The sequence below is a fragment of the Prionailurus viverrinus genome, chromosome A2 (assembly GCF_022837055.1).
Source record: "Prionailurus viverrinus isolate Anna chromosome A2, UM_Priviv_1.0, whole genome shotgun sequence".
NCBI lineage: Eukaryota > Metazoa > Chordata > Mammalia > Carnivora > Felidae > Prionailurus > Prionailurus viverrinus.
In genome coordinates, this window is record NC_062562.1 from 108,599,209 (window position 1) to 108,625,020 (window position 25,812).

Consider the following 25,812-nt stretch of genomic DNA (forward strand, 5'->3'; position numbering starts at 1 on the left):
GGGTTACATTTAGCTAAAATTAATTGAGCAATATGTGAAAATACTGTTCTAAAGCCTTAATATGAGTTATATGTTCTTCATAACAAATTTTGAGGTCACTACCATTATCCCTATTTTAATAATGATGAAAGGGAGCTAAGGTAAGATCAATTAACTTATTCAAGGTCATACAGATAATTGACTGGGTCTTGAACTAATCTGACTCCAGAGTCTGTGTGCCTAATTACTATGTGATCTGTCCTAATATCTATCACATCTAGAGAGAAAATACCACTACCATATATTCCGATATATTACCCAATTTTAGAAAGCAGAAAAGTGTAAGTGGCAATTAGAGTATTTAGATAGAATATTATCCCTTTATATATCCTTTTGTTGAAATGGAAAATATTTTTCTTTAAAATTCATTAAAATTTCAAATGTTGAAAATATGAAATATGATAAACCAATGATAGTCCTCAAATTATAGTTATAGTTACGTTTTGTTAATTTACCCTTTCACACATGGGAATAGCCACTCTCATTACCATTCACCACCAAAGCCATATTCTAATTATCTTCAAAATACACTGACACAACCACACTTACACACTTCTATTGCAAGTGGAATATATCAGGTATACACAAAAAAAGAAAGGGGTGTATCCTGAAAAGAAATAGCAAAATATTTTTCCCAGCCTGACCAAATATTGTCACTTTATTACTTTTTACATTGTCAGTTAAAGTTCAATTACTCATTATTTCATTCAATAAAAATCTCTACCTAAGCCAAACTATACTAGACACTAGTGACAAAATATGTTAAATTGAGGTTAGTGGTAGAGGCACAGGTATAAATGACAAGTCAAAAGGTGCTTAAATAGAAGAGCAGATAAAGTGGGCAGAGGATAAATTACCTTCTTAGCCAGAGAATGGGTTGAGGGAAACTTCTTAGAGGAACTGAAGGACTGAACTCTTAAAAAGAAGGAAAGAATTATCCAAGCAAAAGAATATATAAATGTTCCAAACATAAAACATCCTATGTATGAATGTAGCCCATGCAAGATTGGACAGGAATCATTAGCTTATATGGGGATAAAGAGAGCTTAAATATGTCATGATGACATAGTAGGGCCAAAGGGTAGCTTGGGAGCTTTTAATTCCAACCTCGAAATGGAGAAATTTTGTAGCTGCTTCTGATAAGTTTCAGTAGGACTGAGGGCTGCAAGCAATTGGTGATACTTGTTACTGATGTTGAATTTTAGAGTGGTGACAAGTAAGACTTGTCTTATAGCTGTTTCTGGGCCACAACATAGGCTGAATTTGGGGGAGTGGCAGGATATGATGTTCAATGAATAGGTAAATGTTACTGCAAGTGCTTTCTGCTACCCTCAGAAGTCTTGAGTACAATGCAGAGGCATTAAAAAAACTTTAAGGGCACAGGTTGATAATCCCATTTCTATAACAATAATCACCATATTGTATTAAAAGGTCTTATGTTATTGTCTGATTTCGTCACTAGACTAAGCTCTTTGATAACAAAGAAATACATCTCTGTATCCTCACTGAAAAGTTCAACTTAGTAAGTGAGTTTTGATGAGGGTTTTTTTTTCCCAGCATTTAAGAAAAAAAAAATTAAGACATCATGGAACCTCTAACACTATGAAGACTAGGACATGCTATGAAGAACTGTTCAGAGAAATAAGATGAGCATTAGGTGTTACAGAAATCAAGAGAAGAGAGATTCTGTTTCTAGGAAAGTTAGTACTTGTGCCAAAAACTTCAGAATAGTCATGTAGACAGCTGAGTAATGGCCACAGAATTCATCATTTGGAAAGTTCTTGCTGGCCTTAATGGCAGAACGTCAATAAAGACGTATTAGTGAAATTCAAACTGCAGTGGGTTTAGGAGTGAAGGAGTAGGTGACTTCTTATTCCTGTATGAAGGTATGGTAAGAGGAATAATGGCAGCTAAAGGAACACAAAAATAGTAGGGTAAGAATATGTGACCTAATAAGGATCTCCTTAAGATTAGGATACCCATAGAAAGATGCGAAAATATTTAGCTCTGTCAAATGTACAGTATGCTAATTTGTAATCGCTTTTCTGTCAGCCTGTACCTCTTGTGTAGAAGAGATGATAGTTTTAATCAGGATGAAAGTATGTTTCAAAAAGTAATTCTAGAGCAGGACACATTTTTGCATGAAAAGCCATCCTCAGCTGAAAGTAGACCTGAGTACAATGTGCTAGAACAAACCTTAGGTTAGTATGAAGCCCATGGATATTTAGAATTTGGAAATGTGAAGAGGAGAACAGAAAGGAAGTGTTAGGAAGCAAGAGATAAGCTCCATCTACTTTGCAAAATTTCCCAAAGCCACACTTGGGCCTGAGAAAGGGGTGGGAAAGTCCCTCTCTAAATACTCCTTCTCCAGATGTTAAATTAGGCAAGAATTATGATCTATTATCATAGGTTTAATGGTTTCTAAATTTTATCTTTAGAAACTTTAGACTTATATAACATTTTCTCTTGTGGAAATGTCCAAAGGAAAGGTTTTAAATTCTGAATTAGAACATATATTTTGATAAACAGCTTTTTTACAAGTTTGCATCTGTCACTATTTATTCCAGATTAGGAAACAAGTTATTGTATTCCACTCATAGGTTTGTGCTCAGTCTTTTAGTAACTGTAGTTGAAGCTTTCAACAGTTTAATATCATTGTGCTGAGTTATCACATTTTGTAAAATGATTATTAACTAAAGTTCAACATTCATATTCTTTGGCTGACCCAGGCTCCTTTAGATGATCTCTGGGGAACAATGTCTGTGAAATTATGTTTTAAACCATCATGATCTACTAATTTTGCTAAACGATCAAGTTGGTTGCCAAAAAGTATTTATTAGGATATTCCCAGTATTAGAGAAAGAACACTAAGACATTCAAGGAGTGGAATAGGATTCTCTTGTTAAGGAATCAGACTCATACACTTGAAAAGTTAAAGCACAGTCATTCTGCATGTGTGAACTATGCACTAGATGTAAAAAAAATAACGATCTGTTTATTTTGTAATAGGTAGAACTACAGTCTGGTAGCATTCAAGCATTATTCATAATGTCTGACGCTTTGATAATATATTCCAGTAAGTAGAAGGCTCAGACGGAAATGAGCCTAAAAGGAAATTGAATGACATACACACTGATTTATGTCACTGAATTGATTTGCAGATATAAATCTGAAGTTGAAGAAACTCTTGAGATGACCATTTGAAAACATTTGAAGTTTCACCTCTGATTTTTATTATAGGGTCAAACAGACAAAGCACAGTCAGATGAGGAAATGAAAAATTTATGTGTGAATTCCTTAGCCAGAAAAATTGTTTCTGAACCAGGAGAGTTTTTTTCATATGTATACCTATGTGCCTTTGATCCAAGTATGTTTTACTTGACCATATTGATATGATACTTGATAGCTCAGTTAGAATATTAAATACCCCTGCCCAATTCATAATTGAATTATGAATTCTTTGAGATGGCCCTTCATTGCTCCCCTCAGTCATTCTCATACTGTATGGTTCTGTTTCTTTGTTTATAGCTGACAAATTCAGGGATGGACACTTAAACAAATATGAGCCAATTTGAGTCTCTCAAAGGAAGCTGGAAATTTGAACTCAATCAGAGACTGGGTGTATGTAGCAATGAGGTATCAACCAGGAAAATAAAAACTATCCTGGGTAGTTAAAACAAAGGGAATTTAATGCAGGAAGTTCATCACATTTGTGATTAAAGAGCTATGAAGCCAAATGGGAGAAAGTGAATCAATACTAAAGGAAGCTACTACATCCCTAGGTTGGAGGAATAAAGGGAAGATGTGTCAAGGTGGTTATAACATTAAATATGGTGTTCAAGTGTGATATACATACTCTAAGAGAGACCCCATGATCTCTACTTTCTGATACTCTAAACCTTGTGATGTGTCTCCTCTCTTTGTGTATGGGTGGAGTCTGTGACTTTATAATAAATGGAGTATTCTAAAGATGGCAGGATGTCATTTATGTGATCACATTACAAATGATTATAATGGCTTTCTACTTCTGGTTTTGTGGAGGATAATTGCCATGTCTGGAAGGCCCAAGTGGAAAGGAGCTGAAGGCAGACTGCAGTCAAGAAACGGAGTCTCGGGGCGCCTGGGTGGCTCAGTCGGTTAAGCATCTGACTTCAGCTCAGGTCATGATCTCACGGTCTGTGAGTTCGAGGGCCGCATCAGGCTCTGGGCTGATGGCTCACAGCCTGGAGCCTGCTTCCGATTCTGTGTCTCCCTCTCTCTCTGCCCCTCCCCCATTCATGCTCTGTCTCTCTCTGTCCCCAAAATAAATAAACATTAAAAAAAATAAAAAAAAAGAAATGGAGTCTCTCTCATGAACAACAGTTCACTGTTCATTCTCATGAACAACAGTTCATCAAGAATTGACTGCTGTCATCAACCATGTGAACAAGGACACAGATCCTTTCCCAGTCAAGCTTCAGATGTGACTGCATCCCTGGCAGCTTTATTGCAATCTTGCAGGGCACAAAAGCTATGCTATGGGTAGACTCTTGACTCATGGAAACTGAGACAATAAATGTGTGTTGTTGTAAGGTGCTAAATTTGTGACAATGTTGTGCAGAAACAGGTAACTAAAACATCAATGTAGCTCTGATTAACAAGATGTTCAAAAGTCATGATCATGTGGTTCTCAGGGTGAAGAGGCTTTGGGGCACAAGAAGCAAAGAGTAAAAAAAATTCCTAAAGTGGGAAGGTAACCAAAATGTTCCAGGACTAGCAAGGAGACAGCACAGCTCGAATTGAACATGCAAGGAAGAGAGTGAGGGGGAAAAAAGTTACCTAAGAACTTATAAGCTATTGTAAGGACTATGAAATTTTGAATGAAATGGTGAGACATTAATTAGAGGGTTTGCAAAAGGTGACAGGCTAAGGATTAACATTTAAATAGTTTTGTACTGGCTTGTGTGTTGAGAATAAGCGGTGGGAGATCAAAATAAGTAATAAAAGAGACCAGTTAGGAGGCTATTACAATAATCTAGGTGAGAGATGACGGTGACTTGAATCAGAGTGAGTGATAGGGTAAGTGGTGAGTAGTGGTTGGATTCTGGTTATGTTTTGAAGCTTCAGCCAACAGGAATTTCAGATTAATTATATATGGGGCATAAGAAAAAGAAGGCTCAGGATAACTAAAAGGGTTTGGGCAGGAACAACCAAGATAGAGAAACCTGTGTGGGGGTGGGTAGTTTGTTTTGTTTTGCTTTGTTTTGTTTTTTAGTGAGAACGGGGTGAATATCAGACACTCAATCAAGGACACGTGACACCTGAAATGTCGTGACATCCAGCTGGAAGTGTTGTATCAGTGGTGTGGTATCATTAGTTCAGAGAGCAGGCACTTAGGTGTTTAAAACTGTGAGGCTGGACAGGACAATCAAAGATGCAAATGTAGAGATAGGAGGGAGGCTTGGGCTGAGTGCTGGAACACTCCAAGTTGTTTAAAGAAAAGAAAAAATCAGCAACAGAGAATGAGATGAGGGAACCACTAACTTAGAAGACAAACCAAGAGACTGTGGCATACAGAGAATCATGTAGGGAGAATGTTTCCAGGAAAAGGATGTGATCCACTATGTCAAATGCTACAGAAAAATAAAATAGAGAGTCACTGGATTCAGTAGAAGTCATTGATCAATTTCATAAGAACAGATTAGAAAAGCAGTGAGATTAAATGTGACAAAAGTGCAGTCATTTGTGGGACCAAGAACAAAAATTACGTTGTCATTAGTTTTGAGATGACAGCTGTAACACAGGAACACAGACAGTGTGGAATAGAAAAAGAATTGATGGAGTGATAGATGTGGGTAAATTAGAAATGGAGAGGTCTTCTTAAAAGCAAAGGCCTGGGTAGGAGCAAAGAAAGTACATTTCTCAGAATAAAGAGGTGGCAGGGAATGGATATACCAATGCTGGTATGTAGGAGTTTGCCAACATTTTTCCCAATGGCTTCAATTTTGACAATTAAACCAAAAGTAAGACTATCATCTAGGAATGAAGATGTAGAGGTGCTATTTACAGTTTGAGTAGAAGATAGATGTAATAAAAGAATCATCTGGAAGAATGGGAGAGAGAATGGATAGGAAAGGGAGAATGGTTTCTGAGGAAGGTGAAGAACCGACCTGCATCTCCTTATCATGAATATGAAGTGAAATGAGTCCAGGATGGTATGGGTTTTTTTGTTTTGTTTTGTTTTGTTTTGTTTTGTTTTCGTTTTGATTTTTTTTTTCTATACATGTTCCTATCAGGTGCAGACATGGAATAGGTGAGGACTCAGAATTAACCAGGGTTGGGGGTTTGCAAGGCACCAGGACAAAGTAAAGGAGGTAAAAGAGTTGAAAATACAAACCATATAAAATGGTTATTACAACAGTTGGCCATGAGATTTAAGCTATATAAGGAGGGAAAAGGGGACACCAAGGATATAAAGATAATGAACAGGCCAAATAGTCCACCAATTCTTTGCCATGGTATAGTGGAAATATTGTTATAGTTAAGATACTGAAGGTAGTAAACACATAAAATAACAGGTGGTGATCATCAAATGGAATGTATAAAACTGAGAACTTGAAGGTGCCAGTTAGATGGTAACGACAAAGGTCTTTGATATATCTCTGGGAGTAAGCATCAAGGTAGTTTACAGGGCTGGATCATTGGAGGAGAGTAATCCAGAGATATGGAAAGAACATATCCATGCATATCAAAATTGTCCAGAATTTAATTAAGAGTGGTAGTAGGTAGAATGAACATAGCCAGGAGCTACAGATCATTAAGAAATGAGGGGGCATATCCTGGTAGCCAATAGGATGACAACTGTGAGGAGTAGTGTTTGAAATAGTCTTATGGCATGTGATCCAAAGTTGAGTGTGTTAGTGGAGGAACCAGAGATAATGGACTTCAGGCATCAGTGAAGAGCAAAGAAACCATTTACTTCACCCCTAGACCCACTGTTTCAATGGACGTGGAAGAAAAAGGCCACCACCTTATAGGGCTCTGGGAGATACAGTGTTCCCATGGCAGTACCTGTTTTTACTTAGCATAGAAAGTAAAAAGAAATGCTCAGATTGCCTTACTCAGATATTACATTTCACAATGTCCCTTGGACCCACCAATCCATCTCCATAGCAAAACCAAGCAATATATTTTGTAAAACAACTATGATTGTGGGAATCCTTCCCTTCAATTATTTTAATGGTTTTTAATTCTTTTCAGGATAAAGTCCAAATCCCACAATTTAAACAATCCAGTATAGTCTGGCACTTGCTTGCATTTCCAACCTCAACTACCACATTGCCACTTCCAAACCGTATACTGAGCACATTGAAATACTTTGAGTTCCCTAAAAAGTCTAGGTCTTTTGCCTTCTAGTCTTCACAAATACATAGGATCTTTCTTTTTCCTAAAGCATTCTTTGAACCTCCCTGGTTCCCTAATCCTTATCATCCTGTTCATTAGGTTTTAACATAATTTCCTCTAGAAAGTTTTCCCATGACCTCCCAGTCCAGGCCAGTGTCCCTCCTATGTCCTTCCAGAACAACATATACATTGTCATTCACATTACTTCTCATAGCAAACTCTAAATTTCATGAGCAGGTACCATGTCTATCACGTTTACTCTTTATAAACCCAGTATTGAGCACCATGCCTAATAAGCAACAGATGTCCAATAAGCAAAGGTTAAATGTATGAATGGGTGATAAAGCGCATATAAGTATATTAAGAGAGAAATATCAGAAAAAGAAATGCAATCCCCCAAACTTCCAATCTATTTACATACAAGTGCATGCCATAGAGAAATACAGAGAATTAGAGATCTTAACTTGTTACTAAAGTATCACTGTATTCACAGAAAAGGTTATTCCAAAAATGGCTTAATTCTAAGATGGTATTGGAAAAGTTAAAAACTTTACCCAAGAGATTTCCACGAAAATATCAGGAAAAAAATATATAGATACTGCATAATGTTCTTCTAGTAAGTCTCTAAATAAAGAGGGACTTTTGTTCTATGAGAATCTTAAATTTGTGTTTCCAAGATTCTATTCTTTTTAAAGGGGAGAATGATAAAAGCCAATTGACTTAACTTTTTAACACAGTCTTTTCATTGTTTTTGTTTTAGTATAATTTTACCTTTTAAGGAAATCTTCCAACCCTGACACAAGTAACAATCCATAAACTCAAAAGAAATGAAAAATATTTCAAGTACATTATTTACATAAACTATATAAACAAATATAAAATAAATGACTAAGAAGGATCACAATATACAATACAGGACAACAATCTCAGGTAGGCTTTTATATAATCCAAGTATTAACATATGAATTTGGTATGTGTTATGGATATATAATAATTATTCATGCTACTATTATAAAACAAAATTTGGAATTACTTTATTGAAATACCAATTCCTCAGTGATTTTCTTATAACAATCCAGTACTTGTTACTGATCCTCCTGGGTTGACATTTAGACTACACAGAGGAAATAAATTTAGCTAAATTTTCATTTTGATTGTAAATTATGAAGAGTGTTACTTTCCACTAAAGTCACAGAATTTTAAGAAAAATTTCCTTCTAATAATTATACATATAATTTTTTGTAACTTCTCAAGAAAGTCCAGCATAACAAGAATGATTCATCTAAAGAATGTTACATTTTATTTATAAAAATAATTTACCTGAAACACTATCTGTTCAGGAAGTTATATTAATATGAAAGGCAAGGTAAAGCCTGTCTGTGGGGTCAAGAACAGTACTCCACCTAAAGTGAAATCGTATGTTTTCATCCTAGTTTTCAAAACTGTGTACAACTGGTGTGGGCAGTGGACATTACCACCCGTTTCACAATTTATGCTAAGACATAAAGCGGCTGTTTAGCACCACACCCAATTACATATCCCAAACAGATTTATTTTATGGAGCTTTTCTTTGTAGTTAACGAAAACTGTATTTTAAATAATCTGTTTAGCATAATGGGAATAACAAACTAAAAGCACATGATTCTCCATTCTTCATTAATTTTATAACATTCTTGAGGATATTGTCGTCTTATAACATGAATTAAATTCCTAATTTCAAGATGCTATTTGGGGCTTTAATTTTATAAAAGTTAATGTAACATCTTTGTTATAAATTGGTACGCTTCTATTTTGTCATGGATTCTAATTTTGAAGCACACGACCCGAAATGAATTTTTATTTATTTATTTATTTTTTTTTTTCAACGTTTATTTATTTTTGGGACAGAGAGAGACAGAGCATGAACGGGGGAGGGGCAGAGAGAGAGGGAGACACAGAGTCGGAAACTGGCTCCAGGCTCTGAGCCATCAGCCCAGAGCCCGACGCGGGGCTCGAACTCACGGACCACGAGATCGTGACCTGGCTGAAGTCGGACGCTTAACCGACTGCGCCACCCAGGCGCCCCCCGAAATGAATTTTTTAAGTGAGTATAATTATGTGCAACCAAAGATAATGTTTGGATATTATTATTATTATTATTATTATTTCCTTTTTTTTCTTTTAAGTTTTAGATGAATAAATTACCTACATGGCACTACCTGCTAATTCATCATCTGTAATCAAAAATACTGATTTTACTGACATTTTATTTTTTAGTGTGTGATAAAATTTCTATGTCCACCTAGTACATCTGCAATATTTATTTACTTATTTCCTTTTAACAAAAATTAGATTATAACAGATATAACGAATATTTTTTAGAAATTCCTGTAGTTTTCAGCGATAAGCATAACATCACAAAAACACAGTGTTTGTGAATGAAATAATGACATGTCACATTGCCATGAAGGTTATTGCTACACAGAAAAGAATGAGGTATTAAATGGAATCAAAGGTTAAAAAATTTTTAAAAAATAAATTAAATGAATTAAAAAATAAATTAAAAATAAATAAAGTAAATGGAGGTTTGAAGTCTCAGAAAAGAGAGCCAAAAAGATTTCAGGGTTGCACTAATTAAATATGTCTATCCATCTAAAATAACTTTAAATAACCTTTTAAAGATTGATAATTATACATTTCAAGTGGTCATTTTTGGAAAGTTCAAAAGATATCTTTAACTCTTAATCACACATCATAACTCAGTCAAAAATGGCACAAAAAGGATTTCTTCATAGTGAAATAATTGGCATACATTCTATCTTAAATAATTTGCAATAAAACCAAAGAGATGGATAACCTCTGCCAAAAAATACTTTAAATTTCACTTGGAGGGAAAAAAAAAACCCAAAAACATCTTGGATTAATTCATCTTCAATACTATCCTGTGGTATTAATTAGTATTGAATGTAGGAAGACAGATTTTCAAATAGATAGTTTCACATTGATACACTGATTCCTATTTTGTTCCTTATTTAAAAAGTAATTTTAAGTAACTTCAAAAAGCAATTATTGTGAAAGGTTTTTTCCTTGTAACTCTCTCCTATTAAATTTTTACTAAATAAAGCTTTTCCCTCTGGACCATGATTCACTTCTCTACCATAGGGCTTAATGCTACTTCTATTTCTATTTGTCCTCTGCTCAGTGTTTATCATTTTCAGATTTCTTCCCAGGAGCCCACAGCTTCATAAAAATGTCCTAGAAAAGTCCAAGAGACAGATACAAACTTTTTGAATATAGGGAGCTTTCCTACATGAGTTTTTATAAAATCATTCTCCTCGGTAACATAAATATACTTTCTATATTATTCCATGTTATTTGACTAGTGTAACAAAATTTATACAGATAGTATTAAAATACTTAGGGAAACAAAATAGTTTATTGCAAACAATAATTTCAAACTTGACTAGCTGATTTTGGAAATACCAAGGAAGGGGCAATCTGGTAAACAGAACATCAACAATAATATTCTTTATTTGCTAAAATCATCACTTAATGGAAGAGAGAATTTACAGAAGATGGAAAATGTTATTTCTATGACCTCTTGCATAAAAATTGTCCCATTAGAAGTGCTCACACTGTTTCACAGAATTTTCGTAGGTGGGAGATTTCTTCTCATTAAGGAGAAAACTCTTGAGTTTTACTTAAAAACATTTGCAAAAAATTGGCAAAGTTTCACGTGTAGCTAATCCTCATTATTTTCTTACTTATAAAAAACTATCACTTCCAAATTTATTTCTCTTTTGTTCTTGGAAAAACATACTTCAGGTAATTATAGTGAAATACATTGACTACATTGAAATGTGTTCTATACATTAATCAGAAGAAAGCTGGACTCATTCAATGAAAAAGATTTAGACGATAAAGTATTTTCAAATGTTTCATGAGTAAATCTCTTCTCAAGTCATAATAAAGGTCAAATAAAAAGATAAAAAATTAAAGGTAAAAAGACATCAGGAGTATTAAACTGGGATGTTCCAACACTATTTTGTCAAACCTGTTAAAATTTACTCTAAAATAAAATTCTATCTTGTCCATCACAAAACCATAACCAAACATTTGCTGCATGATTATTTATTGGTCTTATACATGGGCAGTAAGACAATAAGGAAAATTTGATTTAGTCATACCCAGAATAATATTTATTTCTGGATCTCTAATTGACCATCGAAGTTTCCTTTATTAGTTGCCTATTCATTTATTTCAAAGTCAAATTTTCCTCCATCTCTCACTGTTATCTGTGCCCTCACCTCAATCTATACGGTTATCAACATGGAGCCCAAATTCTGTTTATAGTGTTTAAGTATTTAAATGGGTACCTGCTGGTAATTATCAATATTTCAAAAAGTTTAATGGAAATTTTATGCATGTATTCCATATGTAATCATACAGTCATCAGATGTCTGCTTTGTTTATTCATATGTTTGGTGTTGCAGGGTCCTATAATTATAATTCAATACCTAGCTGTCAAATAAAAAAAAGTAAGTGTATGACATAATAAATAATGTTTTTTAAAATGAGCTTTTAAAAACAGGAAACCATGGCAAAATTGATAGTAAGTATCAAAACACAGGGAACAAGATAACTCAACCAACTATATCCCAGGACTTCGATTACATATAAAGGTCCCTTGTCTGATATTCCTACTCATATTTTCTTTACTACTAGAAATTTCCTCCTCACCAGACACAGCACTATTTTCATCAAGTCACTTGTCCTGTTCAATAATATAAAACATTAATTTTCAAGTTCTCTCCTTGGATCTGAAGACAATGCATAATTTGGTCTTATACTTGACACAAGATAAAATATTTTTCCTATCTGGTGTCATGGTAGATTTTATCATGTACAATTTTTGAATAGGTAAGAACATTTAAAAATGCAATGTTGAGATTACATAAACTCTGCTTTAAAAGTAGATTATACCAATTTGATTCACAACATGCTGAGAACTTGTTATCGATATATCCGTATCTACGAATACTTACATGTAGTCACCAGAACTTTTCAAAATATTCCAATGACTTAGCAGGTATCTACAATGGCATCAATGAATATTTTAAGTACATTTTAGCACAGTTAACAAAATACATATGCTATATCTCATTCTTTGGAATAATTTACCAAATGTGCTTTCAATGTAAAAAATATCTTTCCTAGAATTCGTGTCCTTTTAATTACTGGCATTTTTCTGTCAATCAACAGTTATGTACTCATAATATATATTTTCTATGTGCTGAGGGAATCTTGAATCTCATTTAATTCAGCTAGGATGCTTCTCACTTTCAAAAATGAGAAAAATTTTGAGAAAAATCAATTTTGGTTAAATTCTTATGTTTTAAGAAATAAAAATATAGTACCAGTCTTTAAACATAGTTCTTTTTTTTTTTTAATTTTTTTTTCAACGTTTATTTATTTTTGGGACAGAGAGAGACAGAGCATGAACGGGGGAGGGGCAGAGAGAGAGGGAGACACAGAATCGGAAACAGGCTCCAGGCTATGAGCCATCGGCCCAGAGCCCGACGCGGGGCTCGAACTCACGGACCGCGAGATCGTGACCTGGCTGAAGTCGGACGCTTAACCGACTGCGCCACCCAGGCGCCCCTTTAAACATAGTTCTTACTAAACTGTGCATTACGTTTCCTTAATTTAAAAACTTAAAATACATAAATACAAGATAAAAATCTGCTCAGTCAAGTTTATACAATGAGCAGGAGCTGTGTTTGTGTTGGTGGACTCATTTCCTATGAGGAGACATTTCTTCCAATCAGACTATGATGAATTTGTATGAAAACTATGGATTATATCTTATTTTCTTTTTTGTTCCCCTTAAGTGGGAAAAGATAAATGAATAATTCCATAGATTCATTAAGGTAGAGTTATTTGCACCCAAATCTATATACATATTTACCTACTAAAGAGTTTAGACATGAAAGGGAGACAGGAATTCTATTTTCATTCTTCTGTATCTCAAACTTTCTTATATTTTCGTGAAGATTCTGATGCACAATTTTGTGTCATAGTTTAACTTAATCACCGTTTTACATGCCTTTAAAATGAGTTGTTGTATGTGCCATAGTAATAGATTTCAGGAATTAAATACTGCTGGGAAAAAAAAAATCTATATATGGAGAAAAAAGAACATTTCCATCTTCATAAACACAAGTGTTGCTTTTCTTTCTTTCTTTCTTTCTTTCTTTCTTTCTTTCTTTCTTTGGAAACTTTTTAGAGCCTCCATCAGTTTTGGCAAACAGGACACCAGTTTCATCCAAATTCTAAAGCTGGGAGTTGATCCAAAACTCTGGTAGTCAGAGATCTGCTAAGTGTGTTGTTGCTCTATTACCTGACACTTTTGGCTCAATTTGAAACATTTTTTTATTCATTCTTTATATTTTCTTTTCCTATTGTTGAATTTTAAGAGTTATGAAAGAGTTTCTTCTTCCTTTTTAATTACAAAAAATTCAGTCTTTAATACTGTATCTTCATATGCAAAGTAATTTACTTGAATTCATAATTCAAATCACAAAACTACTGATTCTCTATTTTGTAATTATATCAAAAAATAAATTACAGTTTTTTCATCTTTAAACCAGTTGCATAAAGTAGATTTTCAAAGAGTGTTAATGATATTGCTTTATAGTTCTATGATGAAATACTTGTTATCAAATTTTAAAATGTATAGCTGTCTTAATAGTTAATATTCTGAATTTTTTAAATAACAGGCACACTTTAAAGAACAATATCTAAGCACATATATTTTTAGACAAAAAATCCAAATACTACTAATAAGTATATAGTTTTACTCCAGAAACTTTGGTTTAGTCATTACTTTGGTAATATATGCTTTATGGCTCACCAAGAGTACATAATCTCTGAAAAAGAAATTTGCAAAGGCACTTGATATATAGACCCCATTAAATATATAATATGTCTTCAGGAATATATGTTATTTCACGAGTGTATTTATGGAAAATTTGTTACTACTTTCTACTAACTTCCTCGGGAAAGGTAATGTGCATTAGACGGAATTCAAAGAAAGAAAGAGAAGTACTGGATCCTTGTACTTAAAACTAAATTTTTCAGAGTCTCAATTTATTGATCTGTTAAAACAGAAATGATCCATGCTAAAATTTTTTAATAAAAAGTAGATAAATGGATACCACTTTGTTAAAGATATACATGACTATACTTTTCTCTGAATTTTTCACTTTTAAGTGGCTGTTAACAGCATCACATGCAAGACTATTATTTATTGCAGCATTTTCCAAACTTTGTTTCTTAAAGCATTGTTCCCATAGAGTATTAATAGTTGTTGAGTGTGAAGGAGCACAGAAAAAATTCTGAAATATATTAAGAAACTGTCGGGTTTCATAGAATCCATGAAATGTTCTTTCTGTAGAACTGCTTCAAGTCTAAGAGAGGATATTCAAATGCATGCATTCTTATCTTCTAACAAGACTCAATTCAATGGCACTCTTGATTTCTATTGTTTTGAGTGATGTCTATCTTGAATCAAGAAAAAGAGAGTGGGCTTGGATGTGGTGATACAAAGGAACGAAGCCACTGAAAAGTTGGTTCACATGATTTTGCATGTACACAGGGTGACTTTCCTTCAACTAGGGTAAGTTAATACATCCACATTCTATTTTTACTAGATCATCTAAGGAAAAAAATAAAATTCTAAATTCACTTATGTCAATAATTCCTAAACTTCTGTGATTAATAAAAAAATAATAATTTAAATGATTGTTGAAACAGAGATTTTGAGGCCCCTGATTCATAAGCTTTGAATAGGTCACCCAGGAACATTTAACTTATTTTTCCCCCCCACAACTTCTTATTAAGAAAAAAGAGCTAGGAAATCATCTGTTAAGACAGATAATAGAATCTGTTTAATTCAATTTAGCTCTGTTTTACTGACAGTGAATTTCATTCATTCTCACCTACAACAAAACCTAAGCTTTATGAATTTTCTGGACTTTAGCAATTGTGCTAGTACTTAGAATATCATAATATGTGCAGGGAAAGATGATATTTATACATTTGTTTAAGGTTTCAGATAGTGCACACTGTATTTCTTATGGCATGTCAATTTTTAATTTACTTTTTAAAAAATGAAAATATTTGCGGTTAAATCTAATTAAGTGCATAAATCTACATAAATATAAGCTTACAGATAGAAATATATAGAAAAATATACAAAAAACAAATGCTTTAATTGATCATTTTTATCTATTACACACAAAAGGAAACTTTATAATCCTATGTTCGCAGTTATATATTCCTAAAATATGAATATTTGTGCAATGCATTTTCTTCAGACAATTATTTTTTAAACTTTACAATTATAGAGTCCATTTAAATATGACTCAATCTTTATATTTTTATCAAAAATATGGAAAATATTCTCATTGTTTTATATATATATAGAGAGAGAAAGAAACTCTTTACAAGCCATGAAATAATATTATAGCCTTTTAAAAAAAAATATTTACTTTGAAAAGATCCATTGAAGAGCCCTTAAGTAATAAGAACCATGTTAGCACTGAATGGTGAAGTAGATACAAAAAATTATACAGCACTTCTGCTTTCAAAGGACTCATAGACTAGCAGAAAACAGATATATAAATACACAGTAAATGCATCATATGAAATTTGTCAAGGAAGCTGGAGATCTATGAGCACCTAGCAAGGGATCGTAAAAGAATTAGCCTAAAGAAGAGTAATAAAGAAAAAACAGGAGTTCATTAGAAAAAAGAGAGTAACAGTTACAGAGGCAATGGTAGAGGCATGAGAACTGTGAATAGGCATGAACAACTTGGCATGTTTAGACAGATGTTGGTGACAATATGAGAAGCAGGGGCATGACAACTTGCTGATACAGGAAGGCACACTCAAGTAGGGTAGTGGATGAAACACATCAAACTTCTTTCAGGTGTATTTGGACTCATAGCCCATTGAGAAATGAAAGACATTTAACAACAGTGACAATAATGTCTGTAGGTGGGAGTTAGGAAAGGGATACTGTAATATGCTGTGCACAGAGCACTGAGGTCAGTGGGTCCCATCTTGGCTGATTATCTGAATCAAGTGGGGAGTTGTAAAAACATGATGTCCAATTGCACACTTGATTAATAACAGCAGAATCCCCCTATGGGGAACTGAAGGGTGGAACTGAGGCATCAGTATTGTTTAAAGTTCCCTAGGTGAGGGGCGCCTGGGTGGCTCAGTCGTTTAAGCGTCCGACTTCAGCTCAGGTCACGATCTCACGGTCCGTGAGTTCGAGCCCCGCGTCGGGCTCTGGGCTGACGGCTCAGAGCCTGGAGCCTGCTTCCGATTCTGTGTCTCCCTCTCTCTCTGACCCTCGCCCATTCATGCTCTGTCTCTCTCTGTCTCAAAAAAAATAAATAAACTTAAGAAAAAAAAAATAAAGTTCCCTAGGTGATTCTAACTTGCAGCCAAAATTGTAACCCAATTAGACTGTTGGTTCTATTGGCCTAAATGGTTGATCCATGTCAGTGATGAGAGGGAAGGAGAGATCAGGTTTGACTCCTGAGGTTTCTTCCCAGAGGAATGGGGTAAACAGTTAAGCATTAACACTGATGGAATTGTGAAAGGAAGTGGATATTGTGAACATGATTTTGAGTCTAATTTTTGATACTTTGAATCTAGAGAAATGCATTTTACAATATTGTAAAGATTCTTCCTACACTTGCTCATGAACTTTTGTTGGTTTGTGAGAATAATAAAAGCCTATAAAGAGATAAGGAAAGGAAAGGTACAGAAGAATTTAAATATTTGGTCTCTAGTTCTCCAGGCTGTGGAAATATATGCTATTTTTTCCTGTATTAGTCTGAGTTTTCATGATTTAGTCTCTATTTCAACAAATAATCATTTAATCCTTCTGTGAGCCGGGTTTGGTGCTAGAGGTTCTGCAGAGTGAGACCTACTCTAAATTCTGTTTAAGGCTCCTCTCCTTTCCAGACTCTAGCACTAGTATTCCCTGCCCTAACTTATTAAATGTCACTAAGGCTGGGAAAATTTTAGCCACCCCAAAAGTAGATGATTTTTTAAATAAAAAGCTAATGAAAGCAAAGGAGAGACCTCTAATTAAACTGTGTCATTTCTTTGAGGATGCTGAAAGATTTCAGAGTACACTTAGTTAAGTGGGGCACACTAAGGGAAGTAAAAATGTTATAGAGGGATTAGAGTAAGAGAAGAAGTTATTTGTCCCCAAATGATCTCTGCATGTGCAGATAATCATCCTAATAAAGTTTAGATTATCCCAGTGCAACAATCTATGATTTCTCTAAACTATGTAAAATTAAAAAACAAACCAAATAACCCCAAGGTACTAGTTACAAAGGAGTATAACATCTCAGCCAGCAGTCTAGCTTCCCAAGATAATGGTTAAAATCCACAGTCAATTGTTCACACAAAGACCAGCGTTGACTAGTGAATGATAATATAAACTACACCTGAGCCTTTTCATTTCGTGTACATTTAAGCCATGCTCAGCCTTTTTCCAGTGCGAATTAAACTAATATCCTATGCATTTTCCATATTTAAAAATGACATGCCTCCTTCATCAACTCCAATTTCAAGCATTTCTAGATTCCTTGAACTTGAACATGTATTAAACTACTGTGTAATTATTAAAGAGTTCAGAATTCACAAAGGTGCAATATGTCTTAAGAAATAGTGGTATAGGGGTGCCGGGGTGGCTCAGTCCATTAAGCATCTGACTCTTGGTTTTGGCTTAGGTAATGATCTTGCTGTTCATGGGCTTGAGCCCTACATCGGGCTCTGCTCTGACAGTGTGGAGCCTGCTTGGGATCTTTCTCTTCCTCTCACTCTGCCTCTCCTCTGCTCGCTGTCTCTCTCTCTTGAAATAAATAAATAAACTTCAAAAAATAAAAATAAATAGATAAATAGATAAATAAATAAGTAAATGATAAAAAAATAGTGGTATGAACCAAAGTCACATTTAAACTTTCAAGGATTACAGGGGCGCCTGGGTGGCGCAGTTGGTTGAGCGTCCGACTTCAGCCAGGTCATGATCTCGCGGTCCGTGGGTTCGAGCCCCGCGTCAGGCTCTGGGCTGATGGCTCAGAGCCTGGAGCCTGTTTCCGATTCTGTGTCTCCCTCTCTCTCTGCCCCTCCCCCGTTCATGCTCTGTCTCTCTCTGTCCCAAAAATAAATAAAAGTTGAAAAAAAAATGTTTTAAACTTTCAAGGATTACAGAGACAAGCAGTGATTAGTAGAAGGGAGAAGCAATGAAAATGGGGTATTCATCAGAAAGAAATTTTAGCAGAAAGTCTAGGTAGAGATTTTTAAGAAAGAAGAGGTAGGATGGGGAGCCTGCATGGCTCAGTCAGTTAAGCATCTGACTCTTAATTTTAGCTCAGGTCATGATCTCACAGTTTGTGAGCCTGAGCCCTGCATCGGGCTCTGTGCTGACAGCATGAATTCTGCTTGGTATTCTCTCTCTTTCTTTCCCTTTGCAATCCTCCTGTTCAGGTTCTATCTCTCTCAAAATAAATGAAACAAACATTTAAAAAAAAGAGGGGCACCTGGGTGGCTCAGTCAGTTAGGCGTCTGACTTCAGCTCAGGTCATGATCTCATGGTCCATGAGTTCGAGCCCCGTGTCGGGCTCTGTGATGACAGCTCAGAGCCTGGAGCCTGTTTCAGATTCTGTGTCTCCCTCTCTCTCTGACCCTTCCCCATTCATGCTCTGTCTCTCTCTGTCTCAAAAATAAATAAATGTTAAAAAAATTAAAAAAAAGAAACAAGAGGTAGGAGCTTAATAATGTTAAAAAATATTAATGAATGGGTGTCTTGGTTCAAAGCATTTATATTTAATGATAAGTAATAGTTAAATAATTAAATGGTTGAAGTTTAAATTCTTGAATATATTCAAGAAAATAAGAGATACCTTTCAAACTATGTAACAAATGACCAGTAAATTCTACTTAGGTTAATGGTATAACAACGCTGGCATTTAATCATACAGGAATAAACATAACCTTTAAATGATTACTTTTATTAGACTATTAGGGCATATAGTACTAAACTCACACCAGCTTGAACATAACATGTTAGGGAGATATAATTAAAATTGAATGCAATATGGATATTTCTGCTAATATTTCTGGATGTCCTTAGGAGTACAATAAAACAAATGAAAACATAGAAGCAGAAGAGTAAATTATTAATTCATATAAACCAAAGTAAAGAACTAAGAACAATTAGAATTAATAGGAGTGTTTAATAAATTACCAGTGGCAATATAAACATGTGCTCATATTTTAAAATATCATTAACATCAAACTATAAAATATAACAAAATCTCTCAGTGTTGCGTGGCTCAGTTAGTTGTGTCTGGTTTGGTTTTGGCTCAGGTCATGATCTCATGGTTTGTGGGATTAAGCCCCATGTCAGGCTCTATGCTGACAGCATGTAACCTGTTTGTGATTCTCTATCTCCCTTTCTCTCTGCCCCTCTGCTGTTCATACTCTCTCTCTCTCTCAAAATAAAATAAACTTTAAAATACAACACAATCTCATTTTAATAGCAATAAAAATATAAACTACATGAGGATAACCCCAAGCTTCATTGTATATGAAGATAATCTTAAAAAACACTAAAAGATATTTTCCTTTTTTTTTATTTTTAAGAAATTTCTATGTGCAACATGGGCCTTGAACTCACGACCCTGAGATCGAGCTGTAAGCTCTACTGAGCCAGCCAGGCACTCCTAAGAATCATTTTCTTAAAAAATGTTGAATAATTTAAGACAAATATAATTGGTGCACTGATTACTGTAAAGGTGTTGAATATTTTCATATTTATTTAGAGGCTGAAACCATGCCCATGCAAACATCAATGGGAGTTGTTTGAACTTCATCAAATTATTCTAAATGTATTGAAAGTTGCATTCAGATCAAAAAACTACCTAACAAATGGAAAGAAGGCAGCTTATATATGATTTTACGAACTATGTTTTATAGCTTCCTATTAACAAATAAATGGTTAGAAATGACAATGTCACCTAAAATTTAAACGTTATTATTAACACATTAATTTGTAGTTAAAATAATAGGTAGATGTTGTGAAAACACAAAGTTTGCGAGTACCCATCATTCATGAAATGTTGTAATGCCTTCATAAAGAAGAGTGGTATATTTATCAGAATTCTTAACAATGTCTATAACATATCATTAAGGAATTCCAATTCTGGAAAATTATTAGGAGGAAATAGTAAAAAAATATAGAAACAGCTCTTAGGAACTACAATGGTCAACAGAGTTTAATTTATAACTGAACATTTGGAATAAAATTTGGAAATCTCAATGTGCATTATATAGGGACAGTTAACACAGAGCTTAATACCATTATTATACACATATTTTTGTCATCATTAAAAACAGTGGTGTCGGGGCGCCTGGGTGGTGCAGTCGGTTAAGCGTCCGACTTCAGCCAGGTCACGATCTCGCGGTCCGTGAGTTCGAGCCCCGCGTCGGGCTCTGGGCTGATGGCTCAGAGCCTGGAGCCTGTTTCCGATTCTGTGACTCCCTCTCTCTCTGCCCCTCCCCCGTTCATGCTCTGTCTCTCTCTGTCCCAAAAATAAATAAATGTTGAAAAAAAAAAAAACAGTGGTGTCATTCCTATAAATACATCGAAGCAATAAAGAATACAATGTTAATTGAAGAAAAATCAGTGTATTATATTTTATATATTTTTTAATTTGTCAAACACAAATATTTATGGACAAAAGGATTTCATGAAATAAAATATGCAGAAATAATTGGATTTGAGATGATAACATTTTTATCCAGTATTACAAATTTTTTATAGTGAATGAAACCATGTAGTTACCAAATTTAACCAAGAGAGAAACCCCGTATTATGCCTAAACAATTGAGGCAATATCAAAGGAATGTTCCCCACAAATGTACACTTTTATAGAGCTTTCATCTTCTACAAGGCCAAGAGCTTATCTGGCTAATTTATGGGTTCCATATCACACAAGGTGCTTTACATCATCTCATCTAACAAAAGAGGAGTTTTCCAACTAGATATTTTTAGCCTAGAATACTCCTTCATGGCATACTACAGGTGAGGTACGTGTGCCTCACAATGCCCCTTGCTTTGCAGTGTCTATCACCACAGACTGAAACAGCTTTCCCTTTTTCATCTCCATGCTAAAATCTTCTTCATGTTTTATTGAGGTCATGGCTTAAGTCCTCTTTATTTACTACTAAAATGGGTAATAAGAAGAAATTAAGAAAACAATCTCATTTTCAATTGCACCAAAGGTAATGACATACCTAGGAACAAACTTAAGAAGTAAAAGACCTATATACTTAAAACTATAAAAAATACTGATGAAGAAATTGAAGACAACGTAAAGAAATGGAAAGACAGTCCATGCTCATGGATTAGAAGAACAAATATTGTTAAAATATCTGTATTAGCCACAGCAATCTACAGATTTAATGCGACCTTTATCAAAATATCAACAGCATTTTCTTTTTTTTTTTTTTTTTTCAACGTTTATTTATTTTTGGGACAGAGAGAGACAGAGCATGAACGGGGGAGGGGCAGAGAGAGAGGGAGACACAGAATCGGAAACAGGCTCCAGGCTCTGAGCCGTCAGCACAGAGCCCGACGCGGGGCTCGAAATCACGGACCGCGAGATCGTGACCTGGCTGAAGTCAGATGCTTAACCGACTGCGCCACCCAGGCGCCCCTCAACAGCATTTTCAAAGAACCAAAAAAATAACCCAAAAATTTATATGGAACCACAGAAGAGTCAAAATAGCTGAAGCAATTTTGAAAAAGAAAAGCAAAGCTGGAAGTATCACAATTCCAGAGTTTACAGTGCAAAGCTGTAGTAATCAAAACAGAATGGTACTGGCACAAAAACAGACAAATAGATCAATGAAACAGAACAGAAAACCCAGAAATAAACCCAAAATTATATGGTCAATTGATTATTGACAAAGCAGGAAAGAATATCCAAAGGGAAAGACAGTCTTTTAAACAAATGACATTGGGAAAACTGGACAGTTACATGCAAAAAATGAAACTGGACCACTGTCTTACACCATACACAGAACTAGACTCAAAATGGATTAAAGACCTAAACACGATACCTGAAGTCATAAAAATCTGAGAAAAGAGATCAGGTAGTAATGTCTCTGACATCGGCCATAGCGACATTTTTCTAGAGATGTCTCCTGGGATGAGGGAAATAAACACGAAAACAAACTATTGGAACTACCTCAAAATAAAAAGCTATTTCATGTGAAGGAAATAACAAAACTAAAGATCAACCTACAGAATGGGAGATTTTTGGAAATGACACATCTGATAAAGGGTTAGTATCCAAAATATATAAAGAGCTGATACAACTCAACACCCAAGAAAAAAATAATCGAAATAAAAATGGGCAGAAAAAATGAACAGACATTTCTCCAAAATAGGCGTTCACACAGCCAACAGACACATGAAAAGGTTCTCAGCATCACTCATCATCAGGAAAATACAAATCAAAAATACAATGACAATGGAATAAAGACAGCCTCTTCAGCAAATGGTGCTGGGAAAACTGGACAGCGACATGCAGAAAAATGAACCTGGACCATTTTCTTACACCATACACAAAAATAAACTCAAAATGGATGAAAGGCCTAAATGTAAGACAGGAAGTCATCAAAATCCTTAAGGAGAAAGCAGGAAAAACCTCTTTGACTTTGGCCACAGCAACTTTTTACTCAACAAGTCTCTGGAGGCAAGGGAAAGCAAAGAAAAAATGAACTATTGAGACCTCATCAAAATAAAAAGCTTCTTCACAGTGAAGGAAACAATCAGCAAAACTTAAAGGCAACTGATGGAATGGGAGAAGACATTTGCAAATGGCATGCCAGATAAAGGGTTAGTATCTAAAATCAATACAGAACTTATCAAACTCAACACCCAAAAACCAAATAATTCAGTGAAGAAATGGGCAAAAGACATGAATAGACACTTCTCCAAAGAAGACATCCAGATGCCTGACAGACACATGAAAAAATGCTCAACATCACTCATCATCAGGGAAATACAAATCAAAACCACAATGAGATATCACCTCACATCTGTCAGAATGGCTAACATGAACAACTCAGGCAACAAGAGATGGTGGCAAGGATGTGGAGAAAGAGTATCTCTTTTGCATTGCTGGTGGGAATGCAAGCTGGTGCAGCCACTCTGGAAAACAGTATGGAGGTTCCTCAAAAAACTAAAAATAGAACTACCCTACGACCCAGCAATTTCACTACTAGGTATTTATCCAGGGGATACAGGTGTGCTGTTTCAAAGGGGCACATGCACCCCAATGTTTATAGCAGCACAATCAACAATAGAGAAAATATGGAAAGGGCCCAAATGTCCATCAATGGATGAATGGATAAAGAAGATGAATGGATAAAGAAAATGTACACACACACACTCACACACACACACACACAAACACACAAAATGGAGTATTACTTGGCAAACAAAAAGAATGAAATCTTGCCATTTGCAACTACGTGGATGGAATGAGAGGGTATTATGCTAAGTGGAATTAGTCAGTCAGAGAATGACAAGTATAATGTGACTTCACTCAAGTTCACTTGAATTTAAGATACAAAACAGATGAACATAAGGGAAGGGAAGCAAAAATAAGATAAAAACAGGAAGGGGAACAAAACATAAGAGACTCTTAAATATGGAGAACAAACAGAGGGTTGCTCGAGGGGTTGTACGAGGGGGAATGGGCTAAATGGGTAAGGGGAATAAGGAATCTACTCCTGAAATGATTGTTACTATATGCTAACTAACTTGGATGTAAATTTAAAAATTAATTAATTAAAAAAATAAATTTAAAAAAAGGAATGACATATCACTTCACACATGTCAAAATGGCTAAAATAAAAAACACAAGAAACAAGTGTTGGTGAGGATGTGGAGAAAAAGGAACCCTAGTGCACTACCTGGTGGGAATTAAACTGGTTCAGCTACTGTGGAAAACAGTTTGGAGGTGTCTCCAAAGTTAAAAATAGAACTACCCTATGATCCAGTAATCACACTAGTAGGTATATACCCCCAAAATACAAAAACACTAATTCAAAGGCATACGTGCACCCCTGTGTTTATTGCAACATTATTTAAAATAGCCAAATTATGGAAGCAGTCTATGTTCATCGATAAATAAGACACAAATATCATACGTGTGTGTGTGATATTACATATACGTTATATATATATGACATATATACATATCATATATATATATAAAGAATGAAACCTTGCTATTTGCAATGACATGGTGAAATGGATGGAGCTAGAAAGCATGATGCTAAGTGAAATGTAGTCAGAGAAAGACAAATACCATATGATTTCACTCATATGTGGAATTTAAGAAATAAAACAAATGAGCAAAGGGGGATAAAAAAGAGAGACAAACCAAGAAAGAGTCTCTTAACTATAGAGAACAAACTGATGATTACCAGAGGGGAGGTGGGGGGGCAGAATGGGTTAAATAGGTGATGGGGATTAAAGAGTATACTTGTGATGGGCATTGAGTGTTGTATAGAAGTGCTGAATCATTATATTGTACACTTGAAACTAATATAACAATGGATGTTAACTATACTGGAATAAATAAAATAAAATAAAATAAAATAAAATAAAATAAAATAAATAGTGATAATAAGTATAGTAATAATAACAGTAAAAACATATTATAAAAGAACATAATTGGGAGATGACTGGTGAAGCTTTTTTAGAAATATTAATTCTCTAATAGTCATCTACACCCCAAAGCACAGAGTGGGCATTTTTATTTCTCTTTTCCAAATTAGGAAACTGGAGTTAAGAAAAACCAAATAACTTGCCACAGCAGCACAACTGCAAAGTTAGCTAAAGATGCCATTTGTCCTTGGGCTTAAAAGAAGCCAAAAATCGTGTTATGTGGTTTTGTCTCCCATTTTTCCACATTACCTTAGTCTTTCTAAGATCCCCTTGACACAATAAACCTCTTGCTTTCCTGTATCTTAACTGCATTTTGAACTTGAGTACAGCACTGGGTTTACAGACTACCTTGTATCATAGGTATCCGTGTCTTTATTTTTCACATCACTCAGCCATGACGTGCGGGCGCACGTGCACACACACACACACACACACACACACACACACACACACTATCAGTCAACAGAGGAAAGTACTTGCTCAATAAATACACAATTTAATCCCAGTTTAAGCTATCACCAATGAGCCTTTATGAACATTTCCAGTTCCAGTGTTAAAGATAAATAGGCATG

General features: G+C 34.8%; 1 protein-coding gene across 6 annotated transcripts in view; it reads right to left on the reverse strand.

Moving 5' to 3' along the window:
- The window catches only part of AGMO (alkylglycerol monooxygenase), a 400,045-nt gene that overhangs the window by 70,250 nt on the left and 303,983 nt on the right, over positions 1 to 25,812 (reverse strand). The window contains exon 14 of one of the 6 annotated variants that reach the window (XM_047851088.1): positions 904 to 954. The exons of the other annotated variants lie outside the window; for them this stretch is intronic. Coding sequence (XP_047707044.1) covers positions 931 to 954 — 24 coding nt within the window. The 3' untranslated portion in view covers positions 904 to 930. Of the gene's footprint in view, positions 1 to 903; positions 955 to 25,812 lie in introns of those variants that run through there. 6 annotated transcript variants of the gene reach the window in all.